This window comes from Leptonychotes weddellii, chromosome 2 (genome assembly GCF_054177405.1).
Source record: "Leptonychotes weddellii isolate Sample4059 chromosome 2, ASM5417740v2, whole genome shotgun sequence".
Lineage (NCBI taxonomy): Eukaryota > Metazoa > Chordata > Mammalia > Carnivora > Phocidae > Leptonychotes > Leptonychotes weddellii.
Window position 1 is genome coordinate 1,904,994 of NC_138370.1, and position 12,146 is coordinate 1,917,139.

The 12,146-nt window shown below is 39.1% G+C and overlaps 1 protein-coding gene across 1 annotated transcript in view; it reads right to left on the reverse strand.

Moving 5' to 3' along the window:
- CSMD1 (CUB and Sushi multiple domains 1) overlaps positions 1 to 12,146 on the reverse strand; it is a 347,261-nt gene that overhangs the window by 78,645 nt on the left and 256,470 nt on the right. The window contains exon 37 of the mRNA XM_081812881.1: positions 11,484 to 11,672. Coding sequence (XP_081669007.1) covers positions 11,484 to 11,672 — 189 coding nt within the window. The remainder of the gene's footprint in view (positions 1 to 11,483; positions 11,673 to 12,146) is intronic.

Consider the following 12,146-nt stretch of genomic DNA (forward strand, 5'->3'; position numbering starts at 1 on the left):
ATGAAAAAATGTTCATCATCATTAGCCATCAGGGAAATCCAACTCAAAACCACACTGAGATACCACCTTATACCAGTTAGAATGGCAAAAACGGACAGGGAAAGAAACAACCAATGTTGGAGAGGTTGTGGAGAAAGGGGAACCGTTCCTCTTACACTGTTGGTGGGAATGCAAGTTGGTACAGCCACTTTGGAAAACAGTGTGGAGGTTCCTCAAAAATTTAAAATTAGAGCTACCCTATGACCCAGCAATTGCACTCCTGGGTATTTACCCCAAAGACACAGATGTAGTGAAAAGGAGGGTCTCCTTCTTTAACAAGAACTCCAGATGATTCTTGTGAGCTTTGGAAGTTGAGAACCACTGGTCTAGGAGAAGAAGTTGACAGGCATACACAGACAAAACAAAGTGGGAAGTGCTGAGACATAGGCACAAAAGGATGCTATGAGACTCAAGGTAGGGGCCCCTAAGTCCCCCTGGAGACAGAGAGTGGCTTGCCGCAGGGAAGTAATGAGCAGCAGTGAAAAGATGACTCCATGTCCTGGCAGAGAACAGCTGAGGCAGAGACAGGTGCATGAGTACATGCACGTGAATTGCCCATGCCTGTCTTCAGCCTCAGAGCGGTTACTCAATCCACTTGCCACGGCCTTTGGTAAGATGGCCCCTCCTGTCCGTCACACTGAAACTCTCCAGCACTTACCACCCCCTTTCTTTGAGATGTTTACTCTGCTTCCACTTTTCAACTATCTCTACTTGCGGAATTTAGAAAGCCAGCTGCTTTGGGAACCTGCATCTCATCCCCGCGAGCCCCTGGGGTCCTCCTGGCAGTGGCCCTGCATCGACTTGGGGCCCACCTCCCTGCCTGGGCAGCTCCACTCCCTGCCAGGGATGGCCGCTTTCACACTGTCGATTTTGCAGGAACGGCTTGTCAACTCACCGTGACTCTCTCATGAGAGACCATAACCTACTCTTCAGTGTCAGTCGGTAACTTGAACATCACACAGGGCATTTTACAATCTCCACTCCTCTTTGCCTTTAAGTGATTCAGGAGACATCGTTTTCAACCTGCCGCATCCCAGAAGGGAAAGTTCTACATGGACTGCTCCCTCTCTGCTGTCAGTGCCGTCCTCCCTGCTATGATGCTCCAGTTGTGAGGGAACACACAGTCCTATCTGCTGGTTTTTGCAAACATTCCACGTCAGAATTGTTTCCCAGTGTTAAGGGCAAAAACTACATCACAGGCATTTCCTTGAATGCAAGACACACAGTTGACCTCGATTAGGTACTCTCATCAATACAACTCCAGATGCTCTTAGGAAAACTTCTTGTGTATTTTGTAGTTTCTGGCCCAGGAAGGTCAAGAGCCTCATATAACAACTGCTATTATACAAAATTACCCTATATTTGCACTCACTACTGCTTTATTAATAACATATTCCAGACTCAGACAGAAAACATGGAATTGGATGATAGCACGTGCCAGGCATGAACAGAGAAAAATGCGTTCTTTATTTGGTGAATAAACATGCTGGGTTTTGTACATGATAGAGAATAATTCTACATCTTCCATAAAATGAGATACAATTTGCAAACTCTAGAAGATAACTCATATTGGCTGAATTATAATCTGCATTCTGGTCTGATCCTGGCACATCATTTAGGTCAGAGGTCAGCAGACCATGACCCGAGGGTCAAAACCACCCTGCTGAGTTTTTGTATAGCTCACCAACTAAAAATGGCTTAACTAAAAGGATTGTGAAAAATTTACAAATGAAGAATATGTGACAGAAACTCTAAATGACTCAGAAAGACTGAAGTATTTATTACCTGGCTCTGTACAGAAAAAGTTTGCTGGTGCCTCATTTCGATTATCATGAAAAATAAGAGAAATCTATCACCAGCTTAGTTAAATATTATTGACTTTAATTAGACATTCATAAAATTTCTGTGTGAAAGCAAGTGGACAAGTACTTAATGAAAACACTGATGGATGGAAATGTTTGTATCGTGAAAGAGTTCCTTTTTTATTAGGTGCCTCTTAGTACCTGGTTATATGGTAAAGTTTTCATGTCAAGTTTTTCTCTTACTTCTTCAAATAAGGCAGCAGAGGAGTATTCTGGTTCCCATGTCCAGATGAGGAAACTAAACCTCACTGGAACCAAATTTCCTGCCCAGCATCACACTGGTCAACAAATGTTGGAGATGGGTGGGACCCACATCTAAATTTAGGAGATTGGGTGAAATATCCAAAATCCAATCACTCAAATTCCATAAAGAGATCAGGGGTAAATGTGTGGGATTTGGCAAATTTTGGCTATATGAACTATGTGGCTTTATGACCTAAGAACTTAGAATATAGCTGGAATAATGACCATAAACTATATTCATATATACACATATTTTCTTTTCTTTTTTTAATAAAGATTTTATTTATTTATTTGACAGAGAGACAGCGAGAGAGGGAACACAAGCAGGGGGAATGGGAGAGGGAGAAGCAGGCTTCCCGCCGAGAAGGGAGCCTGATGCAGGGCTCGATCCCAGGACCCTGGAATCATGACCTGAGCCGAAGGCAGACGCTTAATGACTGAGTCACCCAGGCACCCCTATATACATATTTTCTTATATAATGTAACATGTGATTTGATATTTTAAAAACATATTAAATTTCTAGAAACCTTATATTATTGACATGACACATACAAGCTTGATCATTTCATAGAAGCAAATAAATATGCATATGAAAAAAATCAAGCCAAGAGTTATAATTACCTACGCATTTTATGCTCATAAGTAAAAGTTATTAAGATTTACAAAATAACTCAAGTTTAATGCCAGGACACCAAACATATCCTCCTGATTTTTGATAATGCTGCTACTTATAAAAATTAAAAAAAAAAGAATAGTTCCTTCTGAAAGATGCTCTTTTAGGGGGCAGCAATAATGTGTTGGGGGTACATGCATGATATAATGGAAATAAGTAGGTTTTTGCATCTGAAACACATGGGTTCAAATCCCATCTCAGAGGTTAGTCTTTGTGCTGCTTGGGAATGTCACCTTTGAGGACTGGAATCTGTTAAGGAGTGAGGAAGACAAACATGCAGCTCACACTTGACTCCCAGAAGACCCCCACACACCATTCTCCTCATCCACCCATCTCCTGCTCCACTCATAACCTTCACATCAGCAGATGCAGCATTATTAGCAGCTACACGCATCTAGGCATCTAGGTCTCAATCATGTAATTTGTGAGAAAGATCATGTTTCCTACTCTTCTTTGCCTGCAAAATGCAAGCAAAGCATAAACAATGGTCAATGTCAATTCCAAGCTAAAGCTACAGCTTACAAAAGACTCTGAGAATCCAAGCTTGAAAAAGAAAGAGAGAGAGAGGCAAACCAAGAAACAGATTCTTAAGGATAGGGAACAAGCTGAGGGTTGCTGGAGCGGAGATGGACAGGGGGATGGGGGAAATGGGGGATGGGCATTAAGGAAGGCACTTGTGATGAGCACCAGGTGTAAATGATAAATCACTAAATTCTACAACTGAAACTAATACTACACTATATGTTAACTAACTAGAATTTAAATAAAACCTGGAGACAAACAAAAAGAATTACAATAAAATTTACATTTTATAAAAAAAAAAAAGGATAAAATGAATAGCTTCTGGGAACTGCTGTCTCTTCAACACGGGAAGGTGGAAAGCGGGGTGCTGTCTTGCACCCATTTACCTGGGTCTTTGAGATAATACAGAAAATTTCAGTTCTAATTCAGCCTTCTCTTCAAGATGAATGAGATCAGTGTATTGATAATGGAAACAGCTGCTTGGCAGAGTTTCTTGCTTTAAGGCAGGAAATGAAGCCTGAAGGACAGAAGATATGCCTGGCTTTATCGGGGAGGATATGAACCAATACAGATTTCTGAGAAAAATAATTTAAAAGGTCAAGCAAAGGGAGAAAAAAAACAACCTGTAGTTCCTTGAAACCAATAACTACTTCTCTCTTCCTACATTTTTTCACTCACAGAGAATCCCTACTGTTTGTTTAATCCTGCCCAAGATTTTCTAAATGCTAATTACAAGCCATCCTGTTATCCTGGAAAAAGCCTTGCTCTGGGAGCGGGTGGTCTAGTGTTGTGGTATTAGCTCTGCCTCTTGGGAGCCACAGGATTCTGGCTAAGTTTGGAGAAGGTCTTACAAACCCTCCTCCAGACCCAACAAGAAGCACTGGCGCTAACATTAAGTTTTGAAGATTTATTTTTTAAATTTTTATTGTTATGTTAATCACCATACATTACATCATTAGTTTTTGATGTAGTGTTCCATGATTCATTGTTTGTGCATAACACCCAGTGCTCCATGCAGATTTATTCTAAGTTATTTCTTCAGTCCTCTCAACAATCCTGAGAGCGAGGCATCGAAATGCCTGCTTTACATCGCAGGCTTAGAGAGATGTTTACAGAGATGAGGAGTCCCTCACCATCAGCAGCTCCTTTTCTCTCAAAATTCGGTGCTTCTGACATGCCACTGGCAAAAAGTCAAGTCAATGAAAACAATAGAAAACGAAACAGATTCTGCCAGAAGATGACCATTTTTAAAGGAAAAGAATAAATCATTCTCAAATACATATCTTATAAGGTCATATATTTATGGAGTATTTGCATTTAAAATATTTACCAAATGCCATGGGTGACGGGGTATCTGGCTGGGTGTCCTGGGAATCACAGCACAGATACAGTGCTTGGGCTCAGGAGCTGGGAACCTAGAAGGCAAATGATCTCAACACCCCAGGTTTTGACCTTGCTTATTTGTTAAAAAGTAAGTGTTATATTTTCAGTAAACATATCAAAGTATTATTACAGACAATTAAAAAGAAAAGAAATCAATATCCAAATGAAGTTAGAAAAGGTATAAATTGTATTTGTTCTTCTGTAAGATTAAAAGGAGTGGTGCTCAAATCATTGAGAAAACATAATTGCAGCTCAAGAAGGATCACTGAAATCTGACAAAGTATGTTGAAATATTAAATATACACCAAATAAATATTAAGTACTGGGCTGCCAGGGCCACCAAGAGAAATGTGTTTATTTATTTATTCATTCATTTATTTATCCCAGTTTTCAAGTCTTCTGTTTTCAAATAAAAATAATTATAATAACTACAGTAATCTCTGAGTTTGGTAAAAGTCTTAAAATATTTCAACATTTGCATCAATAATGAAATTCCCAATGATCTCCAAGACCTTTGAGAGAATGGACTACAGGATTTATTGACTGTTTTGGACCAAATGTGCTCTGCTGTCAAATGTCTCAGATAGTCCCTATTCTGTGGTAGAGCCATTTAGTTTGAAATTTATCCCAGCACACACATTTTTTAATCATAATTTTATTCATTTGATTTGGTCCTTACAGAGCCTACAAAGTCATATCGCCTCTCATGAAAAACAAACAACGATGTACCATATCTTGAACGAATTCAATGGCAGCGCCCTTACTAATAAGTCTGACACTCTGACTTCTCTGAGCACCAGCATCTGCTGGACACAGCCTGCCCACGGCGACCTGGAGGGAGGCACATCAGACTGGCCCCGGGAGCCTCTCCCCGTCATGGAGCCCACACGCAGTGAGCCATACCATAATCCTACCAGCAAAGGAAACTAAAGTACATGTGCTCACTGACCGTGCTCCCGTTCTTACCCTTTACATGCGATCACAAGGCCTTTTGATGCTATTTCCTAAATGTGTCCAGTATCTGTTTTCTCACAAACCTATGTGCACTGTATTTTCAAGGACTCTGTCCCTGCTCCAGCATACTTTCCTGAGCTTCTAAGTACCCCAGTGTTCCAGACAAGACTCTGTCCCACTATCTGCCATGATGCTACAAGATCTTTCTAAAATGTAAGGTATGATCATAGCCCATAGCTCTTTGATACACTGGCATCAACCACAGGACAAGATGCGACAGCTACATAAACTTGCAGTTAAGGTCCTCCATGAGAGGCCCCTGTCTACTGCTCCAAGCCCATCTTTCATCACTCCTTCCCCACCATGCAAATTCCAACCCAGGTGTCCCATGATGGCAAAAATATCCCTGACCGTCTCTGCTATCTCTACTTAATGTGTATCTACTCTCACTGAATGTCACAGTGAATTGTATTTACTGACTCCTAAATCTGTCTCTCCCACTGGACCTTCAGAGATTTAAGGGTTGGGAATATGTCTTGGTACCTGCCGCGCCTAATTCAGAGGTAAGTTTGGGTTGAAATCAAAGTAGGTGTATGGTCCTCAACATATGCATTAGGTTTTACAACTATTAACTACAGCCCTGATCCACAAATATAGTCATGATTGTCACTTTGCTTCTCTATCAAAACAAGTATGTCAAGAATTGCACAGCATACACCCTCTCCATAAACATAGAGCCTGTATCTACTTCAATTTATAAAAGTGTGTTTGAAAGGTCTATAGGTTTTGTAGGTAAAAACATGTACCTTTACTCAGATAGAAGTGCTGCATGGAAATTCTCATTTCTCAGTTTTATGTCTAATGTAAATACAATATCTCAGGGAAAAAAAATAAAATCCTAAAAGACATGTGTGCTGGCTTGAGTGGGAACAGTGTAATGTTATATGCATTTAGCCGACATTGTTGTGAGTTTTTTTCCTTTATATAATGCAGAGCATTTTAAAGAAAGAGCTCACCCAAACTTTAATTTCATGATCTAGAATTACAATCTTTCAGCAATTCAGACTCCTTAGATGGCGATAATCCACCTCTATATATTAACTCTCTTTGGACTACAATACTCATAATAAAACTTGAAATTATCCTCAATTATCTTAAAACTAAAATTGAACATTTCTCTAAATAGAATATCTTCCATTGTAAATTTAAATTATAAATCAAGATACCAACAGCCAAATAGGAAATAGGTTTCCCTTAAAATTTGTATTTTAACACTGAAGGAAAATCACAATAAATATATGATAATCCTGCCTTCTTTTTTAAATGTTTTCAAATTTAGCCTAAAAAATCTTTTTGACATTACAATTTTTGCTAAGTTTTCTCTGATCCTATTGTTTTAAAGACATTCATCTAAAAAGAGTTCTATATGCACCTGAAGGAAGATGCTCTTTAGTTAATGAGATACATATAAATTAGTTCATGATATCCATGATGCTCACTGCCATAATTTATAAATCTTTTTTCATGATTAGGTGGTGATTTTCTTGAAGGGAGGAAACAGGTCTCATTCATTTTGTTTCCTTACAGCCGAGTACATACACTCAACACATTTATGAATTGACAGGGGAATCCTCCTCGCCTGATACAGAACACAGAGTAGATGATTTAATATAAGAAAGGAACTAAAATGACATTTCAGATAAAGGGCTGGTATCCAAGATCTATAAAGAACTTCTCAAACTCAACACCCAAAAAACAAATAATCCAGTCAAGAAATGGGCAGAAGACATGAACAGACACTTCTCCAAAGAAGACATACAAATGGCCAACAGAAACATGAAAAAATGTTGAACATCACTAGCCATCAGGGAAATACAAATCAAAAGCACACCGAGATACCACCTCATACCAGTCAGAATGGCTAAAATTAACAAGTCAGGAAACGATAGATGCTGGCGAGAGTGTGGAGAAAGGGGAACCCTCTTACACTGTTGGTGGGAATGCAAGCTGGTGCAGCCACTCTGGAAAACAGTATAGAGGTTCCTCAAGACATTAAAAATAGAGCTATCCTATGACCCAGCAATTGCACTACTGGGTGTTTACCCCAAAGATACAAAGGTATTGATCCAATGGGGCACCTGCACCCCAATGTTTATAGCAGCAATGTCCACAATAGCCAAACTGTGGAAAGAGTCGAGATGCCCTTCAACAGATGAATGGATAAAGAAGATGTGATTCATATATACAATGGAATATTACTCAGCCATCAGAAAAGATCAATATCTACCATTTACATCGACATGGATGGAACTGGAGGGGGTTATGCTAAGTGAAATAAGTCAAGCAGAGAAAGACAATTATCATAGGGTTTTACTCATATGTGGAACATAAGGAATAGCTCAGATCACAGGGGAAGGAAGGGAAAACTGAATGGGAAGAAATCAGAGAGGGAGACAAACCACGAGAGATTCTGGATTCCAGGAACCAAACTGAGGGTTACAGAAGGGAGGGGGTAGGGGGATGGGGTAGCTGGGTGATAGGTATTAAGGAGAGCACATGTTGTGATGATCACTAGGTGTTATAGGCAACTAATGGATCATTGAACACTACATCAAAAACTAATGATGTACTGTATGTTGGCTAACTGAACATAATAAAAAAATAAATTAAATAAATAAAAATTGGGGGTGCCTGAGTGGTCAGTCATTGAGCATCTGCCTTCGGCTCAGGTCATGATCCCAGGGTCCTAGGATCGAGCCCCACATCGGGCTCCCTGCTCAGTAGAAAGCCTGCTTCTCCCTCTCCCACTCCCCCTGCTTGTGTTCCTGCTCTCACTATCTCTCTCTCTGTCAAATAAATAAATAAAATCTTAAAAATAAATAAATAAATAAATAAAATAAATAAAAATTTAAAAATAAAAAATAAAAGAAAGGAACTGATAATCCACAAAGCCTCCACCTGACTGTATCAATTGAGGCCAATGGCTTTCTATAAGTCAAATGTTTATATTACATAAAAGCTTTACATTCTATAAGCAACAAAGGAAAGTGAATAATTAATGCTGAACACATCAAATTTCCCCCTATTAACTACTATAGCAATCACACATTTATATCTCATATTAAATTCACCTGAATCAAAAAATAAATAAATACATACATACATAAATATATACATACATAAATTCACCTGAATCAACTCTAATGACACTTTAATCACGAGTAAAAGACCCTTAGGGTATAAAGTGTCAATATATGTTATAGAACTTACTCTATTTAAGTGTAGGATACTTTTCTCAATGGCCTTCATCTATTTGTGTGGTTACTTCTACTTATTTTAAAAGATAATAATTTTATTTTTAAATGACAAAAATGCTTATGTAATTGTACCACATTTTTAAAGTGACTTTAGAAGCTTACTTTCTACCATGGTTTTTATTTTTAAACATTATAGCCTCACATATGATGAAATATTTTGCATATTATTATAATTAAAATGCTATTTTATACAAATTGTAAATACCTATGACTGAAAGACAAAAGACTTTTCCACAGTAAATGAATTTAAATACTGAAAATACAGATTATCTCCAGAATTGGTGCCTGCAAGATTTTTTTTATGAGTAGAATTCCTTTTGGCAGAAAACGATTTGATTCAAACACTGAAGTGCAGGCAGAAGGTCTGGATTCTAGGTCAACATGTTTATGATTATTGATAAGTCACTTTAACTTTTACGGGTTTCAGTTCCAGATACTTGAAAACAAGTAAACTGAACTAGATGATTCTTAAGTGCCCTCCAGGTTTTATAAGCTGTAGTTTATGAAGAAAGAACACAATCCTATGGACTGCCTGGTTATCAGAATAGTTAACAAAACGGGTTGAACACTGTGGGTTTGTTGTAGGAAGATGGTGCTTCTGGGGCACATGATCATTTGAGAATGCAATCATGTAGGTTGTTTATCTCCCAGAAGAAATCTGAAGGAAGAGAGTCTAATTTTCAACGCAAAGTGTTTTGCGTGATTCCAACACGCCGCGTCCACAGCGTCACTGCTTCTCGGTTATGCGCTCAACACAAAGAACAGACATGCATCACACTCACTCAGATTCCTCAACCCAAACTGCACAGACTCCCTGAGGGTCTGGGTTTTGGTGCACTGTTTCTGAGTCATTTACTTCAGCTTTAAATAGTTCTGCTAAGGGAGGAAATGGGAGCAGGAGAGAAAGGTCACAACGTATCAGAAAAACACCCTGCAGACCTTGTCTTATTCCTTTCAGCCATTCGCAGGAAGAGCAAGCCATGTCTCCAGCTCCATAAGGGTTTCCAGAATTCCTCCTGATACAGGAAGATGCACGGGCACATGCCTGGATTGTGGCTCCTCCCATGTCCCTCCCATCAGCCCCAGGTCTCTCCCCCTGCCTTCTAGTGCCTTCTATTCTGAGAGTACCTTCCACCTGGGCTCTACTTTGTGACTCAGGCTCTAGAGGTCCTGATTCTGGGAACTTCTGCCAATGCTGCTCCACCCCCAATCCCCACACCCCGCCCTTGTCCAGTTTGAGGTTTCATCATTATTACTGCCATCAGCATTCTGTCCCCAGGGCACAGGACACACAGCCCCCAGGGCTACTCTCTGAGCAATAGAGTCTATGTCCTAGATGGAGTAACAGAACATTTAAAGAAAATGAGAATCATGTCTTCTTTTAAAGAACAAAACCATCATTCCAAATGAAAAAAGCTTTTGGATCTTTATATTTGTCTTATATTTAAGAAGAATTTCTGGAGCTGGAACATAAATAATGCAAGCTAAGTATCTGATTAACTTCTGGTGGTTAAAGACCCATATAGTTACTAGGATAAATATCCATTATTGTCTCAGAGAGCAATACCAGACAATCTAATATCTATGAAAAAAGAGAAAAACAGGAAACCAATAGGAGGCTCCATTCATAAGTCATAATTAGCTTTCAAAGACCAATATATTTTATTATGAATATAAATCTCAATAAGGCAAAACTATGAAAATTTCATGACTCCAAAGCCTTCAATTAAAATTAAAATGCCTTATTTGAAAATTTGATTTTTATGCATATGACAGATAAAATACCCCAAAAAAGCATGAAATACTGAAATCAACTTTAACAAGCCCTAGGTTTAAATGACCAAAGGAAAATGAAATATATAGCAGATGGCTCAAAGAATGAGGTTTTTTTTTTTTTTTTAAGATTTTATTTATTTATTTGAAAGAGAAAAAGAGACAGCCAGAGAGGGAACACAAGCAGGGGGAGTGGGAAAGAGAGAAGCAGCCTTCCCACCAAGCAGAGAGCCCGATGCGGGGCTCGATCCCAGGACCCTGAGACCATGACCTGAGACAAAGGCAGTCGCTTAACCAACTGAGCCACCCAGGCGCCCCAAAGAATGAGTTTTTAATCTAAATTTTAAAAAGGGGGTTTTAGTAAATTGATTTTTTAATTAATACAACTGTCAGGAAAAATTCCTTTGAATCTACATCAAATAATGTATTTTTTACTTCAAAATGAAATACAAGTAAGTATCAGGATAACTCTACTGGCATCTAGTGAACGTTCAACCATCCTCTGAATTCAGGCTATAAAGCTAAATCAAGCCTAGTGTAAATGTCAGAAATGTTTGCATGGCCGGTGGAAAGTTTAATTTGTACTTCTATAAACCCACATTCAATTTTTCCTTACCTTTTATCCATCACTGCTGCTTCAGTAATTCTCAATATGTGATTAAAATAAGAACAATAAATTTAATTCAAGTTTGGGGATGAAAAAGCACTTTTCTTACCCTGGCAGAGGGGAGCAAGAGAATCCCACTGATACATGCCTCCTGGATTCCGTCGACAGGTTGCATTGCTGTGGCCAATCATTCGATACCCAGGCTTACAAAAATAATGCACCTTACTTCCATGTGCCCCTGTTGTCCTGTTGAAGATACCACCATTCTTCGGGGTGTGGGTCAAGCTGCAGTAAGGGGCTATATGGACACACAAACACATACAGATGCAAATAAATAAACAGATAGAGACCGTGGCATTTCCCTTGGTAAAAGGGATATAAATGAAATATCTTTATCGTTTCAGTAGTGGGAAATCAGCACCAATATGTCAACTGGTTCTAAAAAGCATCCCCAAACACCAAAGGCTGGCAAGGATGTGGAATGAGAGGCATTCTGATGCACTGCTGGTGAGAACGCAACATGGTGCAGCCACGTTAGAAGACAGTGGCAGTTTCTTATAAAATTAAACATACTTTCACCCTACGATCCTGCAGTCATACCCTTGGTATTTGTTCAAAGGACTTAAAAATGTATGTCCATTCTTCCCCTCCCGCTACCTTCTTCTTCTTCTTTTTTTTTTTTTTTAAAGAATTTATTTATTTATTTTGAGAGAGAGAATGAGAGAGAGAGCTTGAGATGGGGGAGGGTCAGAGGGAGAAGCAGACTCCCCGC